The sequence below is a fragment of the Nelumbo nucifera genome, chromosome 2 (genome assembly GCF_055504915.1).
Source record: "Nelumbo nucifera cultivar China Antique chromosome 2, China Antique-T2T, whole genome shotgun sequence".
Taxonomy (NCBI): domain Eukaryota; kingdom Viridiplantae; phylum Streptophyta; class Magnoliopsida; order Proteales; family Nelumbonaceae; genus Nelumbo; species Nelumbo nucifera.
Window position 1 is genome coordinate 62,264,493 of NC_142650.1, and position 20,536 is coordinate 62,285,028.

Consider the following 20,536-nt stretch of genomic DNA (forward strand, 5'->3'; position numbering starts at 1 on the left):
ACAAGAGGAAGACTCTAGGTTCTGCCATAAAACCGAAACGAATTGACCCATACTCACTTCTTAGGGGTGCATTCGAGCTGAACTAAGCCAAATATTTGATTATTCGAACTGGCTCGTTAGAAATCCACGAGACTCAAGTTCAAATTTGATCTTGTTGAAATTAGAGAGTTGAGCTCGAATTCGGTTTGACTCAAAAGTTCTTAAACTCAATCTTGTCACAAGTCAAGCTCAAATAACTTATAAAAGGCTCGATTCATTTCTACACCTACTCACCCCAATGATAACCCACGTAAACCATCAGACAAATAAATTTAACTTTTAACTATGGTTTTTAAAACCAAATTGGATTAGATGGTTGGATCGAAAAAACCTGAAACTAGTCAGGTGACCCGTTCCATTTTACCCCATAACCTTTATTTTGCCAACACAGTTGATTTGGTCAGCAAACCTCTGACCCGAGCGGTTGAACCGTTTGAAGTGTTCAACGGTTTTGGCCGTTTTTATTTTTTTGTCAGAATGGATCTATTTGGCTCGAATTGGCCGTGTCTTTACTCATAATCCTCTATCCTGGTTTAAATACTTCCTATTACAGTAATACCTATCTAACGATTTCATTTATTTTCTTTGTAATTGCGTAATTTCACATTTCTTTTCCTTCTGATCTGTTTTCCCCCTTTTGTTTGCTTTCCGGCTCTTTGGACTTTGATGATCTTGTTGGTTTGGGCCTTTGGGGCATTATTGTGCCGAACGTTGTCTAATCTGGTTCAGATGTTGGCATGTTGCTTATAAATTTTCTAAACTTCGTAGATGTTGTATTTTTTGTGCAATTTCTTTTTTTCTTCTTTGTTTGGTTGGGGAATTATGATTAGCAATATCCAGTCTGTTATTCCTTTGAACAGGTAGCGGTCTTGCCGCCGGTTGAGATTGTTCCCTTTTGCTGGAAATTCACAGCCTACCGGTTGCAGAGGTTGTTTGAGTACGCCGGTTGTGTCGCCAAGCTCAGACATGTGGGGAAAATGGCAAGCCCTTCGTCACGGACAATGCGAACTATATCGTGGATTTGTATTTTAAGAAAGATATCGGGGATTTAAAGGTTGCTAGCGATTCAATTCTCTCTAAGCAAGATGCTTTCACAGAAGATTGAAACGGATCACCAAGATACCATTCACGATGTGGCCATGGATTATTATGGCAAGCGCTTGGCTACGGCTTCTTCCGTTAGCACAATCAAGAACAGCAGCGCCGTATCTCTCTCCACAAAAGATTGAAACGGGCCATGGATTATTAGTTTACTCTCTCTCTCTTCATCTGCAAGGAACGAAAGACAGAGGAAATCGGGAAAAAAAGAAAGGGAGGAGAGAAAGGGGAAGAGGAGGAAGAGAGGGAGGATTTCGAAAGTTCGCCGCCGCTGCAACAGCTATCGCAGGTGCTGTGTACGGTGAAGTCGGGGAAGATGAACAGTACTTTTTTCCCAATAATTATTATAAGGGTAATATGAAAATTAAAAAATATTACAACGATGGACCTCAAAAAAGGGGTCTTTGTTTCACTTTCATAGTAGAAAGAGTCATAATACAGGGAGGTTTTAGTAATTTACCGAAAAAAAATATATTGTCTCAATCATAGATCCGTTTGGGAGGGAGGAAGTTTTCGTTGACTGTTTCGAAGAAGCACCGAAAGAAGTTTCACGAAAAGCCCTTCTATTTAACTGATTATTAAATTGATGCAAGTTTTAATATCCATCTGATTACTCGAACCTCTCGGAAAAATAAAAGAATCTGATACTCAAAAATCGACATTATTTTTTCTATTTGTCCTTTTATTTATTCTCCCAAGTCCGTGTTCGACATGGTTCCCTTTCCAATTAATTTAGGTTTAGCTATGTGATGCGTGCTTAAAAATTGATAACACTAAAACAAACTTTTCTATATTAATATAAAAATGTACTTTCACAAATAGTAATGGAAGTTATGACGGTTTGCAATTGTTAAGACACATTGGGCATCAACATGTTCATTCAGTCTTAATTTGAGAGATCTGGGAGTCAAAGTGGATAGAAGCACTAGATTAATTACATATTAAAGCAATTCATTCGTTCAAAAGAGAGAACCTCATTGGTAAGTTTACAAGGATAATGACAAATTAACATATAACAAAGACCATATTGATTGAATATGTTAATCAGCTTACTTATGCACATGGATCTAAAGATCTGTTTCCACTGTCCATTTGAAACTGAATTTGTTATTAGTAACAGATCCAATATACGGATAAGTCCAGTAGAGTTGGGGATAGACTCTATTTGTTGATTCGGATGGTAGGATAGTTTGGCCTAAAAATTGTTTAAGCAATCAGTTTTGTTTCACTCTTAATTCCTTCTTTAACTAAAACTCATTAGTTTGGTCAATAACTTGCTGATTCAGGCAGCCAAACCGTTGACCCGTTTGACCTAGACAATGGTTTGTGATTATTGTTTTATTTTAATTATCTTTTTTATTTTTATTTTTATTTTTTAAATTAGAACGAGCCATCTGTTCGAACCTGATGGTTAAAACACTGACCCAAAAACTGGTGGCCAAAGCTGGTTTGTGATTATTGTTTTATTTTAATTATCTTTTTTATTTTTATTTTTATTTTTTAAATTAGAACGAGCCATCTGTTCGAACCTGATGGTTAAAACACTGACCCAAAAACTGGTGGCCAAAGCAGTTCCCATTCCAGGTTGGTTTTTAAAATATTGTTCCATACAAAGCGTTTTTCATCCATGATGAACTTGGATTTGCTCCATATAGAGCGCTCTCAACACCAACCCTAGAGCACTTTGCAACTGTACATCAAAGCATCTCATATACTTGTATATTATCATTAATTAAAAGTTATTCCCAAAGCAAGGCTGCAATGTGCTGCAGATTTAGTGTGAGGAGAGCTCTGTGGAAACTGATTTATCCATGGCCGGGTCATTTCTCATTACTACTTGCAACTAGGGCCTAATCCTCACCTCTATTGAACTTACCAGTAATAGGGTCGCAGTTGGGCTGTCCAAAATACAATTGGAGTTTACTAATATCAAAATCAGTTGATATTACTACTGCAAATAGATTAAATTTAATCTGATTTAAATGTTATTTCATTCAGTTCATTTAAGTCAGATATTCATTTAGCCATATATGATCAATTTCTCTATTAGATTGAATTCGAATATTGCTTAGTCCGATCCAATTATATGTAATGTTTACATATAAGTTGAACATTGACCATTGAAAAGTAAAACTTCACAAATTAAAGCATCCTTATCAGATATTCATGAAGATCTAGAGTTTGCAATAATATCTTAACCAACCCGAGTACCCGACAAGTGATGGACCCAACTTCTACAAATTGGTTGCAGACTTACAGTCAGTAAATTCGAACATTTGTTTTCCGGAGGCCTCAATCCAAGCCAAACTGAAGTCTTTATGGTCTAGGGTGTCAATTGGATTGAATTTGTTCAAATCCGATCCAGTCCAATGTGAATCCATTACAAATGGACCAGGTCTAATTTAATCCGATAAATATTTTGGATCATTTTTTATCAGTTCAATTCAATGTCTGACTATCCAATTTGTTCAAATTTATTCTTAACTTAAATTAGTTGCAACCCAAACCTGACCCATTGACACTTATTTATCTTATATCAATGGAGCAGATGTTGGCTCAATCCAACCCAATCCAATATAAATTCATTACAGACCAGGTGAAATCCAATCCAATAAATACTTTAGACCAATAAGTCTAGATTCGTCTAATTCAATGTCTTGTTGGTCCGTCCAATCTGTCCAAATCGATTTTGGTTTGAACAGGATCCAATCCAAAATTAATCCGTTGACACCCTTACTTATGGGTACTGCTATGACCCGAATACAAGGAAAAACCTCAGGACCTGGATGCCTGAGGTAAACACTGATCCTAATCAGTTGTGGCAAAACCCATTTGCCCATAAACCCGAATTGCTAGCAATGCACTCGAAGAAAATAAGACAAATCAAGATGGAAAACAGGGAAGTCCGGATATTCTTTTGAGCCATATCAGAATAAGTTATCATGATGAGTTCTTTTGATAATGGATCTTTTGCATCTTATATCTGTCTTCAATAATTAATCATCACCTAATAAAATAGACCACTGGATAGAGATGTTTCTTGTCCAATTCCTTCATAAATCCATGGACAAAGATCTCTCACCATGGACAAAAAGATGGGAAATATGACAGCTACTGAGATCTGTACTTAAGCAGAATTATTTCAAATGAAGTGTCTCTGGTCGTAAAATGACCCCTTTAAGCACTATTATTTAAAGGTTATAAGGGTTTCGAATAACTCCACTAAGCATTTGGTTTTAGTAGCTGTCTAAGAATTTCTGTCTTTTCATCACCACTGAAATGTATGAAGTTAACTGTGAAAGTCAGGTTGTAAATCTGTAATCATGGCTCAAAGTCGATTTCCAGCCTAGTTAGTGACCATTAATGGTGGGTTTTCTGAATCCCCAAATTAAGCTGAAATTAATACTTTTGATCATTTGAGATTGAGCCCACACAGTTCATAAGTCCCGCTTCATACCCAAACATATAGGGCCCAAAGAGGGCTGGCTTTGTTATTGAAACAGAGTGGTCTCCTTGCAACTTTCCCATGTCCCAGAAATCTTCAGAGATAACACTAGTTTCTCAAATATGCAAGCAAGCAGGATGACATTAATTTTACTCTATTTACACAAGCTCAGAGTGTATTTGATATATGGTGGATTAATCTATAGTTCTATACATAGTATGGATGGCATTGTCCTCTTCAGATTAGGGCCAACAAATGAGCTCAAGTTAGCTAACTGATCAACTAACTTTGCATTTTCAAGTATAGACCATTGTAATCCATACTTGTAAAATAAACACATCAAATGTTTATTATCTAATTAATACTAGACACTCTTGATATTCTGCTACCTCATTCTCAAAAAATGAAAAAAAAAATAGCAATGTCTTTTAAAGTTATTTTCTACCAATAAATAACAACTATCGACTTTCTAATAAAGCAGAGCCTGTTGGCATTCTGTCTTCCATTTCCACTACCATTTCAAATGCAAGAATTTTTCAGAGAGAATCACTGAACTAATTTCGAAAATTAGCATTTGATTTCAGATATAAGGAGATAAAAGGCCTCTAGGGTAGTTTCAGAATTCAATCATTCATTTTCTTCATAAATATAAACCTTTACCTCCTCTTTCCTTGTTCTTACCTTTCCTTTTCTGTTTCTTCTTGATCAAAACCATTGAAAACATGTTGCTATTGTTCTTATGAAGTCAATCAAGACCTTACAGAAATTCTGTATCAACAAATCAAGACCTCCTCTTTTGGACGATCAGGTGATTCAATGAACCCAGTTCTTAGTTAATGAAAGGGATCTTTTGCAAAGCTAAAAAGTTCAGACTAGCAAGAATCATGAGCTAAAAGATTTCGAGTTCGTTTTATTGGCAAAGTAAACTACTAAAAGCCAATTCATGGATAAACATGGAGTGGCTGTGTCCATTACATCATCCACTGGGAGTTCTGAAGAGAGGAAAACCGAATAAACAGGTCGCTGAATCTATGATGAGGGTTCAGTTTAATTTGATGGAACACCAACATACCAAAAGCGAAAAAACTATTACATTTGTAAAAATAAGAACAAAAATATACGAAATTAGGTTGTACTCATGCATGCAACTATCACTAGTAGAGAGATGATTGAGACTCATTAGTAAATTTGTTCTAAAGAAGCTTGCAAAGATGAATAAACAGCACACCAACCCTCCTGAGTAGGGTGCACCAGATCCCAAAAGAAAGCTGCCTCAGGGTTGTCACATACTCTGTACATATTCAGACCATTCTCATTTGTGCTTCCACATGCGTGTGCGGAATCTATACCCACACAACATGGTTCTAATCTATTACTGAACTTCAGACTTCCTGCAATACAAGAAGATAAGCTTTAATTACTGTTTGTGTATAGGAAATGATACCTAATATAAAACTTCACTTTGGTTGCATTTTAGATGAAGGGAAAAAGAAAGAATAACTTCACGGAAAGTGCATTGACTGTGGAAATCATAAGCTTATGTAGGCTTTGTTTACTGTGGTAACTATATTTCTTTACCACATTATATTTATTTATTGGCTGAGCTTTTACTGAAAATCTAATTAGCAACATAGTTCCATTATCATGTAAGATTGGATAACAGTCATTATTATTTAGCTTATTGAATGATTTGTAGTGTTATACTACAATAATCAATCAGAAGTTCTTGTAGTCATAACTAATGCAATTTATGCAACTACTATGTATAATTGCATTTGATCCATCTAGAGTACAGTAACATGTTTTTGGAATAATAGTACTGTGGAAACACAGTAGGGCTGTAAATCGGTGACTTGCTGATATCATTTAGAACTTAAAGTACTTTAAGATTAAACACTGAAAATAGATGGAGACTTTGTTTCAGTAGAGAATCAGGTAGAGAAGGGAACACACCTGTGTTACTTTTCTTACTCAAAATGGACATGAATGCACTGTAGAGATCAAGAATTCTGAATGTAGAACTATTGGTCTCATTGTTTAATTTCTCCACAGCTTGCTTCAGCGAGAGGTTGTGGAATCTCACCAATGTGTTTTCATTTTCGCCGCACTTTTGGTATGACGATAAGGCTGTAATTAGAGGAACACATCCAAGTGGATGGAGACCATTGACTACTACTTTCTTCACTCCAAGGCTATAAATTCGTTTCAGGTTCAAGGCCAGTTGATTAACCACCAATTCAATGAGAGTGGGCAAACCCTGTTGTTTAGGGAATACCAAAACAAACAAACAAGCAAATGAATAAATAAATGAAAACAAAAGGAAAGATCACAAAGTTTTAGCAGCATTTTTCTTTTCATGGTTAATATAACAGTCACTTCAATGGAAGAACCGAATCGGGACAATATATTCGGAACTGGAACCAACCCAATCAGTTCAGGTTGATCGGGTCGGACCCTGACCGAATGACAGCACTAGATACAATAAAATCAAAATTAAGAAAATGGGCTGGTGGGCTAGACTGCAGAGATATGATAAACATCTTTGTCTGCATTTGGCATTCCTTATTTAAGGACTTATCTCCTTTTTGCGGTTAAAATGTCCCTATAAACATTGAATTTTTAACCCAAAATGGAGATAAGCCCTTAAAATAAGGAATGCTAAATGCAGCATTAGTAATGTCTATAAGTTGGCTCAATATGCTAAGTGATTAACCTGGCTAGAGTTCACAACATTTTCAGTTCTTCCCATTTGTAGCCTCTAAAAAGAATATTCTTAGTTTCAGGATAGTTTCAGAATAGTCACCTTCAATGTGCCATTATTTCTGGCAAGATAGGCACTATAGTCATTGCCAGCAGCCGACACCAGAGCCATGGATGAGTTGAGGTCTAGCTTCGAATAGACACCCTCCTGAATGAGTTGTTGAAAGAAGCTGATTTGCACGGTCATGTTTGGATAACTACTTTGGGTATCAAAAACCCCAGTTCCTCCATAAGCAAAATTTATTCCATATTTTACTAGTTCTGGCCTTCCCAGGTTTATCCATTGGTAAGGGACTGGAGACTTGATTCCAATTGACGAAGCTGCATAATATTTTAGGAATTAAGACTCGTAAAGAAAGAAAATCTTGAAACAAAAACCAATGGTGTTCAGATAAGAACCTAAACTATGATACTTGATGATGATGATGTATGCTAAGGGTATTGGACAACTCAGTTGGCAATGTTTGACAAAACTCTGATCAACGATTGAAATGACAAAACTCTGATCAAAGATTTAAAATATGATGATATTTTCTTCATGAGCTGCACATGGGTCTTAAAATTAGACATGAAGTAAGCTATGGATTAGAAAGGCAGCCCAAGGCCTGGCCTTTTAGATTTTGGTCTGGGCTTGGCCCATTAAAGACTCTTCCTAGCTAGGTTGAATAAAAAAATTTAAGTACATAAGAAGTCGGTGGAAGTGCAGGAAATTCACCCACCTACAAAATCGGTGAAGACCCGACCGTCAGACGCACGGCCTGCTGGTTTACCGGGAAAGGTCATCCCATACGGCTTATGCCACCCTCTGGAAACGGATACCCGACTATTCCCAGTGTCAACGTATGAGTCTCCAAATACAAAAAGCTTGCTGCAACAATAATCATGGCTTCGGTGGTGGTGATGATGATGAGATGAGCTCTGAACCACTTCAATCCCTGTTCGTTGAAGCAAGAAGTAAGCAATCAGAAGTCTATCTCTGTTCGATGGAAAGTAATTAACAGTGATAAGAAGAAATTCTTCTTGTCTTTTTACCAATCAGAAGAAAGAAAAACAAGAGTAGACGGAACATCTCATTCTTTTTCTTCTCCATCAGAGCAGAAGCTGCAAGGCGAAGAAACAATCTCTCTCTCTCTCTCACTCGATCTCGGGTTTGAAGCTTAAACCGCCTCACGAGTAGAAATAGAAAAAGAATATGTGGCACTTGACCTGCAGCCGCTTACAACTCACTGAACCTAATTGTGGGTTTCAAAAAAGAACCAATTAATTTGGGTATGGGTTGCAAAATGGGTGCCCGTTGGGCATGCATTGCAATTTCTCTCTCTCTAGTCGGTGGGTTTCACCCATTTAAGGTCTAAATGAGTATTTTTTTGATAGGTCAAATGGGTGGGTTGTAGATCCACCTACACCCACCGAATTGTGACCGAATTGCAAACTTTGGCAATAACTTTGTAATAAATGTTAACTTTGGATGTAGACAGATATTTCAGCTCATGATCAGCTATTATTTCCATTCCTGTTACATCCTGGCCGTCCCTTCTTAGCTAAACTGAAGATGATTGAACATTGGCCCATTTAGAGTAATGATATACGTGAAGATAGTGCTGGCTTTCATTGAAGAGCCCACCGACCACAACCACAAGAACTGCAATTAAATTCATTTTCATCACTTGTTTGGCTTAAAAATAGACATGTTCAATTTTCTTTGATTTTGTCTTGTCTCAGCTTTTATCTCTATGATTGACTATCCCTTTTATTAAGACCTGTTTGTCAGCATAAAGGAATGTTAATTAAATTATGCATGTGAATGTTAATTAAAAAAATTTGGACTATGTAATGGGGAGGGCAATCCTAGCCACCTGAATAGTATTTTAGAACCTTTAGATAAAAACATGATATTTTAAAATTAAGATTTGATTTCAATTAATGTATATATATAGTTAGGCAATGGATCAGTTTTGGGTTGTACTCCGTCCAAATTAATCAAAATCCATTTGGACAAATTAGATAGACCAATAAGATATATTGAATTTGGATGGATTGGATGGACCAATATAATATATTGGATTGGACCTGGTCTGTTCATAATGAATTTATATTAGATTGAGCCAATATCTGGTCCATTGATAGAAGATAAGAGCATAGGTGTCAATGGACCAGGTTTGAGTTGAAACCAATCTAAATTAACAGGAATTTGAACAGATTGAACAGTCTCTGAACCAGTTCAAAATGGTCCAAAATATTTATTGGACTGGATTGGACCAGGTCCATTTGTAATGGACTCACATTGGACTGGACTGAATTGGACCAAATCCAGTCGAATTGACACCCCTACATATAGTTTATGGGCAATCCTATTCTATAATGATGGAAAGACATGATAGCAGAAAAAGATTTGACCAATCAAAACCCCGTACGGATTTTAATCAAAACCAAGCCACTTGATTGTTTACTACTTTTATAATATTGGTTGATTGATTATAAGTTTTTTTCTGGCGTTATAGTCGAACCCTTAGTTTATATAAAATATATGCAAATATAAATTATTTATATTATCTATAATATATAAAAAGAAATCAGGTTATATCCAAATTCAACCAATTATGGTAATTGCATTATTTGAATTCAATTCAATTATGTCAAATCTCAAATTTAAATTTGGATTTTTAGATACTGTTGACACTCCTAATATATATGGGTTCTAGGGGATGGGCTAGTCCACGCTGATTGAGTAGCCCCAAGATTGAAGGAAACAAAGATTAAAGGAAACAAGCTGCTAAAAATGTAGGTCAATTCTCAAGTTTCAACTTCATAGAAAATTAAAAAAAATATATATTAAAATCCAAAATATAGATAAAACCAGACTACACAGAATATATATGAGTATAACCTTCTATATTGTGGATTTTAACATAAAACTTTAATTTTACCTTTAGTTGTCATCGCCAGTCATGGATTGCTACTTCCCGTTTCTACTCTCTACCAAAGAAAAGATGGGAAAAGAGAGGTTTTGTTTTCAGTACAAGCCACACAAGGAAGAGACCAGAAATGGCAAGATGTTTCGTTTAGTCGTTGTCTGATCGCCAGTCCCCCACAGTACCGTTTAGGGAAGAGAAAATGAAATCTGAGACCAGATTTGATCCTTACAAAATTGTCTTCATATCGTTTTCAGTCTTCTGCGCATTGAAAGTATCTTTATACTTGTATATTTTTTATTCATGAAGAGATATTGCTAATAAATACATAGATACAAGTGGCTATGAGATGGTTGAGGACCAAATCCGAATTCATAAATCTGCCCACCTGCCACTGACCCAGCCAGTCCAAGTATAATTGCCAATATTCACCTCAATAGGCTAATATTCACCTATTTCTCATTTAACGTGCAACCAATATTAATGAATGTATCATATTTAAAATCTATATATTAATAATTTCCGATATTCACCTCTACCATAGAATGATGTATTGAAGAGACAAAAGGATTCTTCCAATAGGTTCGAATAGGTTAAATTTGTGAAATATGTTCCTCATAGGATATAGAGAAACTATTATTCAAAGCTAACAAGAGCCAATAAGCAAATGTGGAGTGGCTCTCCACATTAAATCATCTACTATGATATTCAGGAATTTTATCGAACACCACCTGACCCCAACTTATTCTACCCAACAAAGGTCAGATCAAATACAGAAACACAAATATTTTATTAAGATAAAACAAAAGGGTTGCTTGTAGGGATGACTAATCAATGCATGAGACTGGAATAGAGTTGGTGTAAAGAAGCTTGCAAAGCTGAAAAAACAGCACTCCAACCCTGCTGTGTAGGATGCACATCATCCCAAAAGAAAGCTGCTTCCCTGTTCTCGCATACTGTGTACATCTCCACACCATTCTCTGTGTTTCCGCATGTGTATGTGGAATTTTTACCCTTGCAACATTGCTGCAATGGATTAGTAAACGTCTGGTTTCCTAAAAGAAGATGTCACAGAGTTCCATATTACGTTAAATTAGAAGCGAAAACTAATACGAATCTAAAATGACTGCAACAGAAAAGCAGAATAGTTGAAAAATTTAGGCATTAATTAAATGAGAATCAGGTAGAGAAGGAATCACCTGTATTGTTCAAAACAGTCGTGAATGCACTGTAGAGATTAATAATTTTGTATGTAGAGCCATTGGTCTCACTGTTTAATTTATTCACGGCCTGGTTCAGCAAGAGGTTGTGGAGTTTCACCAATATGTTTACAGTTTCATTGCACTTCTGCCGGCTTGAAGATGAAGCTGTAATGTAAGGAGCACACCCGATTGGCTGGAGACCATTGACTACTACATTCTTCACCCCAAGGCTATGAATTCGTTTCAGGTTGGAGGCCAGTTGATTAACTACCGATATAATGAGAGCTGGCAAACCCTGTCGTTTTGGGAAGGCAAAAAACAATGTAAATAGATAGGTTGTCAGCAATTTTCTTAATTTGGATTTCTTGGTTAAAAAGAGTCACTTTAATGGATGTCTTGGTGAACTTATTCTTAGGCTCCTTTAATTTTATGGGATTTTGAAGGTGGAAAGTTTATTAATTGGATTGTGGTTTCTTCTATGGTTTTCGAACTGCCGTTGAACAGTTAGACTGTTCGGCCTGGGAATTATTCACGCAATCAGTTCTGTATTAGTTCAAATCCATTCTCTGGCCAAAAACCATTAAATTGGTCAAGAGTCTATTGGTCCGAGTGGTTGAACTATCGATTCATCTAATCCATTCAATCGTTTTGGCCATTTTTTTATTTTAATTATTCTTTTTAATTTTTTTGTCAAAACAAACCATCCATTCAAATCGGACAGTCAAACCATCAACCCGGAAATCGGTGGCTAGAACAGTTCCGGTTCTGGGTCATTTTTTAAAACATTCCTATTGATGGTGTGCGATCTAGATACTCCTAGCTGGAAGACGATTCGAACTCCAGTTGCGCGGCGAGCTGGACCAATCTGCAAAATAGTAGATCAGAGAATCCGGGGTAGCTAACCCGGCGAGGGCGCTCCGATGCTTCAATCAATACTATACTGTGGATGCAAGTTGAATACTTGAGTGCTTGAATGCTAGTGAGTTAAATAATCACGCGTACCCTGTGTCATTGTGGTTGGTGCTTTTATATAGGCATTGTTTGGTGTAGGCTTCGCCTACCACATCCGAGATTTCTGGGAGGTCGTGCCTTACCAGTCCGAAATCCTCGGAGGTAACCGCTATGCACGTTGACCATCCTCCAGAACATTTGGTATGCGGGCCAACTTCAGAGAAACCTAAGAGTGTCGGGGTATGCATGCCGAATTTTTCGGCGAGCACATCTCATAGGTCACCGCCTGGTCCTCAGTTAGGTCGGCAAGCCCTCGAGAGAGGTTGTGCCTCGCGTCGATGTCACTTCGGCCAGTGACGAGGTGCTACAGGTCGACCCTAGACTAGGTGTTGCAAGCCGACCTAAGTTGTGGTCGAGGTCACCAAATCAGCGATAAAGGCAGGTCGTCAGGTCGGGGTGAAGACGAACTACGATTTAGGACTCTATATCATCGCTTAAGTGACATTTGGGTGTCGTCCAGCTGTTTCGAGATGCCATGTGTCATGATGTTATTGGAGGGCCAAATCCGCCCTCATCACATACCATCAACTAATCTATCTTTGTTAGTATTTCAAAAACATGTGAGATCCATGGCAAAATCAATTTTTCCAGGTATTTACTTGCCTGGGTAAATAACCCTTCTTACACTTGGGAAAATTGGGTTTTCCAAATAAAAAATTAAAATAGTAAAAAATGCCTCCACAAGATACATTTACCCAAATAATGCCCAGGAAAGTAGGTTCCTGAAAAATGATTAAAAACTTAGTATAATAATTCCCAGAGGATGGGACCCAAAAAATGATTAAAAACTTAGCATATAATAATCTGGGTACGTAGAGTTCAGATAACATATTCAGGTCTTGTTTATTGTAGCAATTAAAAAGAAATTAATAGAAAAAAAAATAGTGCATTCATACCATAGAAGGCTAAAACCTTTCACAAGACATAGGATTATTTTGCGTATTAGAACACCAAAACCTGGTTATTTCAAATTATATATAAAGGACAAGAAAACTGAAATAAAGAAAGAATCATAATTAAGCTTGGAATCCTAATAAAAAGAATTTGAGTTTGTTAGTGGGATATATAGTCAGTCACCTCTAAGGTTCCATTTCTGGAAAGGTAGGCACTGTAGTCATTGCCAGCAGCTGAGACCAAAGCAATGGATGAGTTGAGGTCTAGGTTGGAATAGACACCCTCCTGGATGAAATTTTGAAGGAAATTGATTTGTATGGTCATGTTTGGATCAGTGCTCAGGGTGTCGAAAACTCCAGTTCCTCCATAAGCAAAATTTATTCCATATTTTATCAATTCTGGCTTCACTTTTATCCACTTGTAAGGTATTGGAGACTTGATTCCAATAACTGAAGCTGCAGGGTGCAATAAAAAGAATGAGTAAAAGATTTTAGGAATTAATTAATTCAATTCATAGCTCTAAAAATTATGGAATTAAAATAAGAATTTAATTACATTTAAATAATACATTAGTAATTAAATATTCTGACTAAAAATAATTATTTCAATTCATATATCTAAAAATTAAAATCTTGACAGTAAAGGGTCAGACAAGATATGTGGCGTTTCGGGTTGTATACATATGGAATATCCATTGAGATTGAGATGTAAGAGTGTTCTCCACCATGAAACATGTATTTAAATTTGGGGTTTTTTCAAATACATTGAAAATATTCTCAATTTGATTTCAAGAATAAAATTATTTCTGAAACCAACAATTAAGAAGATGCTTTATGAAAACAAATACAAAAGAATGTCTTCACTTCCACAAGGCACTTCCATCAAAATATCCTTTATGGATCATAGCAACCCAAACCCACATTTTAATGGATTTGGGTCTGAAACATAAATGAAAATAAAATAACAATAATATGAACTACTATTTATTTGGTCCAAGGCTTCATGTGGACAAATGCTTATCAGCTTATGAACAAGATATCCTACCACTAGAGTGAAAATACGTTTTCAAAACCACAAACTAAGAACACTTCTCTGGTTTTAGTTATAGAAACAGGAAATACATCACTCAATCAAAAACATGTTTTCTTAAATTTTGCTATAAGAATCAATGCTTATTCATTTCAAATCAGGTCTCGTACCTTTATTTTTTAAATAATAATAATAATGTTTTATCAACATTCCCACAATTGATTGGGGTAGGAGGAATATAGAGTTGATTTTTTTTGGGGGGCTAAAATGAAATTCGAAACCCACCAAAGTAATCGGTGAAGACCCGACCATCTGACCAACGACCGGCTGGTTTACCGGGAAAAGTTAATCCATACGGTTTATGCCACGATCTAGATTCCGATACCGGGTTATTCCCAGTGTCAACATAAGAGTCTCCAAAAACAAAAAGCTTGGAAGAATTAAGCTTTATGTGATAACGGTGGCGGTGGTGGTGATGATTATGAGAAGAGCTCTCAACCACTTGAATTCCTGTTAAACAATGGAATTTGAAGAACAATATTATCAACAACGTAAAAGAAGGAAAAATAAGAAAGTAGTGACAAATTTAAGAAATTAAAAACAACTGTGGGAAAGAAGAAACCCTTCTTATCTTTACCAGTTAAAAGGAAGAAAAACAAGAGCAAATGGAATATCTCCTTTGCCATGAGAGCAGAAACAAATCTCTCTCTCTCTCTCACACAGAAGGCGAAACAGGGAAAGGAGAAAAAGATATTGTGAAAGTTGAGGCGATACCACCCTGATTTATGGTTGGCCTTTTTGATGGCAACCTCTTTGTTCTTGGGGACCATCACTGAACCCATCACGTCTTTTCTGGAAGATTATATGCCACTTGAGCCACTTAAAAAGAACTAAAATAATTGATCAATTGGATAAAATTGAAGCTATGAAGGGATTAAATGTTCTGTCATGTGGAGAAATCTACAAACCATAATTCACAGTAGTGCGTGTTCACCTAACCCTGCTAACCCACGCACCTGTAACTCAAACTGATCTATACTTGGCGAGTTAGAAACTCTTGCTCGAACCATATGGGGTCGGATCTTTAGCACAATTGCAAACTTTGTGATACATATATATTTGATTGTCTCTTCCTTGAATACAGAGAGTAGGCATGGGTGAACAACATTAGCGACAATTTCTGTTGAACGGCAAGAAAGCATTAATTACCATTGTAAGAGGGGTAAAAGCAAAACTGAACTATATATATTTCTTCTTTGAGTAGATTATAGTTGAAATAATTCAGTCTGAAGAAAATTCCCTCAAGTTTAGAACAATAGTTGACGATTTGGATTGACCAGTAAGTTGATAAACAATGCTATCTTATTGTCCGAATTTCTGTTTATGATCGACACAGTAGGGCTGTCATGACCCAGAGATTAAAATCATCGCTCGTGTAACTTTCTCGTTATTAAGATTTGTTCGTTAGTATGGAGAGACAGAGGACCATGAAGAGACGAAGCATGCCCATGCTGGAAATATATGCATGTGATAATCATGTGCACCTCTTAAGAAATTTAATTATTTTGGCAGTTAGTGAAGAGATGTGATTTTTCTTTATATGGATTGTTTTTAGTAATTATATATAATATTTTAGGGAGAACTAGGCTTACTGTACAAGGGGATGAATCCTCACCATGAATTGATGATAAATAGTAAATTTATAGGCAACAGGATGCGGTTTTAGGGGGCAACTAGTAGATTATATATGGGAGATTGTCATTCAGAATTGGTCGCAAGGTTAAAATTATCGATACCAGGGGGCGTATTGGGCGAATCAATATTGCTGTAGTTGTATTTTTTTTATTTTTTTTTTACAATTGATTTAGGGGGCGATAGAAATATATCGAAGAGGTCTTAGAATGATACATATCAATCGATACAGGCCGATACATATTGATACTTTGAATCTTGATTGATAGAATACTTAATCCAATATTTTATGAAATAGGTACATTACATTTTTTGTCTTTTTCAATAATTTAATAAGTTGTCTATTCTCAACGTTGAATATAGCAGACGTGTATTGCTTTTCACGTGACAATTTCATATAATAATTATAATAATAACAATTTTTAGTCTCCTTATTATGGACCCTTTAAACAAAGTCAAGTAATGGAATCATGGGCATGCTGGTGGATTTGTTGTTGTAATCCGTCAAAGATAACCAATGTGAGAAGGAAGAAATATGAAAAGAAGAGAAGAAAAGAGGAGAGAAAAGAAGATAGAAAGAGTGAATTTGTTCGTTCAAAGAGATGATCCCAGTTGGTGTGTTGGATGAAGTCCTAGTGGTAGTGCAGTTTTGAATCCCACTATTATCAAAGAAAAAAGATATTGATGTGATGTTGCACTATTCACTTAAAAGAGTAATGACCATTAAGGGGTAAGGGTGTCCACGGTTCGGTTAACCGAACCATGGGCATATTTTGCAAACTAAACCGGTGGTATCAGTTTTTTCATTTCTTCAAACCAAAACTGAATCGATACCATCGGTTAACCGGTCTGCCTGTTTCAGTTTTTGACCAGTTTGGTTCTTTGGCTTTTCGGTTTTCTATATTTATAATATATATTATATAAATATATGTATAATATTATATTGTAAATAATAAATGATATATAATATATTATAAATATTTTAAAAATATATAATTTATTTATAAATAGATTATTATAAATATAATATAAGTATATATTTATATATAATATAGAAAATATGTGACATATATTAAAAATATTTATAAAATATACATAAATATATATACGAGTCAGTTCAATTAACTGCCAGTTATTTTGCAGGTTAACTGAAAACCGAACTAGTTCTTCGGTTTTTCAAAAAATCCAAATCGAAACCGAACCAATCAGTTCGGTTAATTGCATTTTGTGGTTCGGTTCGGTTTTTCGGTTTTTCATGGACACCCCTACTAAGGGGGTGTCGGGCAATGATTAATACCAAAAAAAAATGAAAAAGAGGACCTTCAAACCCCTTAACATTCCCCCTCAAGTTGGATTGCAGATGGGGCTGTTCATAAGAATGCCCAACCTGACCAAACCGACCAACCCGGACCGACCCAACCCGAGTCGTCCGGGTTTGCATCCGTACTAGTCGGTTTCGGGTTGGGCACAAAACGAAACCAACATCTCGGGTCGGTTTCGATTTTCTTGCGTGAAAACCGAATCCGACCCGACCCGAACCGACCTAGAGATCTACTAGTTTGGTAGTTCCTACTTCCTAGTTTGAGTAGTTTCCTAATTCCTACTAATCTTCTACTTTTAGACTTCTACTAGAATTAGAACTCTAGAAGGCCCATCAGGCAATTACAATTAGAATTCAATTAGGTGTCCTTTTTTAGTTTCTTACCTAAATTAGAAATTTAGAATTTAGAAGGTTTCTAATTTTTTATTCTTTACCTGAATTAAATTTAGATTTATTTTGGACTCTTGAATATCAAATATTCAAATTATCATATAAATCAGATTTTATTTGGCTTTATACATACATGAGCAAAATCGACCAAACCAACCCAAATCGACTCAAACCGACCTGGTCGGTTTGGCCTGTCAGTGGGTCGGTTTCGGTTCCCACCTTAGCTAACCCGACCAGGTCGGGTCGGTTGGGAAAATCCCAAGAAACCGACCCAAACCAACCCGTGAACACCCCTAATTGCAGATATCATATATACCCAACTTAGTGCATAGCTCTTCATGGCGATGGCACAGGGAAGTACATAGTACAATGACATTACTCGGGATCTACAACCCACGAGATGTTCCCACATCGCTACCCACAAGCCCCAATGGTATAGGATTTGAATCTCACACACCCAACTCAATGAGTAGATTTTTTCAATCATAATGGTTCAACAACACCTTAGGACATAGTCCTATACTTCACTTCTGCACTTAACTTTGCAACCACAAACCATTTCTTATTTTCCAAGAAACCAAATTTCCTCCTACAAAGGTGCAGTAACCAATGGTGGGCTATCTATCATCAAGAAAACCAATCCAACCAACATCATTATAACCTTCGACCTTGGTATGGCCTTGTTTTGTAAAGAGAAGACCCCTACTAGGGTGCCTTTTTCAAGGACATATAGATTGAACTCCCTCAATAACCATTAAGTGGGAAGGTCTAGGTGAATGCATAAACTGGCTCAAAACACTCATAGAAAATGCAACATTAAATCTAGTCATGGAAAGATATAGAGGACTCCTAACAAGTCTCTGATACTAATGAACATAAGAAATTGTTTTTTATATCTTTGTCTAAATATTTATCAAAATTTTTTTTCTACAAATTTATGTACTTTAATTTTCATATTTTTTATGTTTATATCTTTGTTTAAATATTTATAATTTAGTTACGACATCATGGTGGTTAATGCATTTGATCCAGAAGGTTGACCATTGACCTCCCACCTAGGTTGGAAAATCACATTTAGATCAACTATAACTTTATTAATTTCATTTACGTCATTAATAAAAAGGTTCAACTATGATACCAAAAAGGCATCGGATCTAAAAAACTTGTGACCAATCAACCAGAATATCATAAACATATTAACCAATTAAGTGGTATTTATCAAAATTCATGGGTGGCTTTTTATTGGTCAAAGCTTTTTGAGTTTCATGTCTTTCTAGTATCATAGATTTTCCTTTAACAAAAATAATTCTTGTTTATTACACACTTTTGTTATGACTAATATATAATATTAGATATGTGTCTAAGTTTTCATTTTTTTTGTTTTTTTCAATAATTTGTTTATGTTTTCTATTTAAAAAAAATATTATTTCATAAAACATTATGGGTGGACCAAAAAGACTACATTAGTTTGGGCTTCCGCATGGAGGTGGCCTAGTTACATTAGTCTGGGTTTGACTCAATTGGTTAGTTTTGTTACTTTGTTTTTCTATGGTAAGAGCATGTTGACGTGCCTTTTAGACATTGTAGCAATCAAATAAGTCTAATACATTCCAAATATTTGGTCTCAGTCCACCTATATACCTAGCCACAAATTGGTCTTCAGTTTCAGTTAATTCATTTTGAATCACGAACATATTAAACTTCTTTGTGTATTTAATCTACATTATTAGTTCCTTGATTTAGATTTTACAATTCTTAAAAGTGTAAATGAATATAATTAGGACAAATTTCTTAAACTACACTTATGGCCTAAGTAATTGACTAACTCTACCCTTACTGTTTTTATATTATCTTAAAGTACCCTTACTATTTTTGACAATTGATATCATCGTTAAGCACTAACAAAAAACAATGAAATGTCAAATTTACCCTTCACTATTCTTCAAACTTTCAAAATAAAACTCATTTGATGAAGATGGGTTTCTGTGTGATTTCAGTGCATAGAAACCACTTAAACTTTCCTCAAATTTGATTCGGACGCCTATAGATGGGTTGTCAGAAAACAAAACCCTATTGAACTCTAGCTCATATTTCAAACCGATACGGACAAATTTCGTTCCTCAGGTTTTGCTTCCGCCCTATCCTCCTTGTCTCTTCCCCTTCCGTAGCCGAGGAATGCTTTACCACCAATGACATCCATCCTCTTTGCCAACATCCTTGCCTCTTTGCCGGGAAATACATAGGTTACAACTATTCAAGCATTGCCTGGTCCTCGTATGGCAACCACTGGTGCAATCTCAAACACATCAGCACCCTCGAGATCTTATCCACAAGTCATCTTCAAATGATTTCCTGCTCACACACCAACAACGTTCATCCTCCTATGCTCTTTGCATGATAAAAGAAAGCCGAACATTAAAGATTTTGATGTCAATGTTAGTCAGCAGAATATTGATTGTAAAAAAAGCTAGAATTGGAATTTAAGATTTTCTAAGAAGGAGAAGAACAGAACCAGGATTCTTCGGATAAGAGATTTTCTCATTTTTGCTGATCTATGACTCAATGTCACAAAAATGAAGAAGAGTTGTTGAAACGTCGGCGATAGCAAGGGCTTCAGATTCTACCCTTTCTTTCTCCCATTCTCTCCCGGCCTTCGTTCTCCCCTGTCTCTCTCGACATGGTACACACTCCCCTGTCCCTCTCCCTGCTGTCGAAGTGCTGCTCGTACACACTCCTTCCCTCT

General features: G+C 36.1%; 2 protein-coding genes across 2 annotated transcripts; both read right to left on the reverse strand.

Annotated features, from left to right (window-relative positions):
- Window positions 1–5,467: 5,467 nt before the first annotated feature.
- Window positions 5,468–8,533, reverse strand: LOC104607718 (GDSL esterase/lipase At5g03610-like). The gene is made up of 5 exons (XM_010273416.3): window positions 8,375–8,533; window positions 8,062–8,277; window positions 7,386–7,663; window positions 6,536–6,839; window positions 5,468–5,973 (listed from the first exon to the last, which is right to left on the reverse strand). Exons 1-5 carry the CDS (start codon window positions 8,430–8,432, stop codon window positions 5,762–5,764), a joined length of 1,068 nt encoding a protein of 355 aa, XP_010271718.1. The 5' UTR covers window positions 8,433–8,533; the 3' UTR covers window positions 5,468–5,761.
- A 2,341-nt stretch (window positions 8,534–10,874) lies between these two features.
- Window positions 10,875–15,279, reverse strand: LOC104607717 (GDSL esterase/lipase At5g03610-like). The gene is made up of 5 exons (XM_088899477.1): window positions 15,028–15,279; window positions 14,676–14,900; window positions 13,545–13,816; window positions 11,454–11,751; window positions 10,875–11,309 (listed from the first exon to the last, which is right to left on the reverse strand). Exons 1-5 carry the CDS (start codon window positions 15,230–15,232, stop codon window positions 11,086–11,088), a joined length of 1,224 nt encoding a protein of 407 aa, XP_088755603.1. The 5' UTR covers window positions 15,233–15,279; the 3' UTR covers window positions 10,875–11,085.
- Between the last annotated feature and the right edge of the window lie 5,257 nt (window positions 15,280–20,536).

Coding starts and splice junctions, on each gene's coding strand:
- LOC104607718 (XM_010273416.3), bottom strand. CDS start 8,432: ATGGAGAAGAAAAAGAATGAGATGTTCCGTCTACTCTTGTTTTTCTTT. Junction 7,664..8,061: donor GGTCTTCACCGATTTTGTAG/GTGGGTGAATTT, acceptor AATATTATGCAG/CTTCGTCAATTGGAATCAAG. Junction 6,840..7,385: donor GAAATAATGGCACATTGAAG/GTGACTATTCTG, acceptor CCTAAACAACAG/GGTTTGCCCACTCTCATTGA.
- LOC104607717 (XM_088899477.1), bottom strand. CDS start 15,232: ATGGGTTCAGTGATGGTCCCCAAGAACAAAGAGGTTGCCATCAAAAAG. Junction 14,901..15,027: donor GTTTTTCTTCCTTTTAACTG/GTAAAGATAAGA, acceptor ATTGTTTAACAG/GAATTCAAGTGGTTGAGAGC. Junction 11,752..13,544: donor CCAGAAATGGAACCTTAGAG/GTGACTGACTAT, acceptor CCAAAACGACAG/GGTTTGCCAGCTCTCATTAT.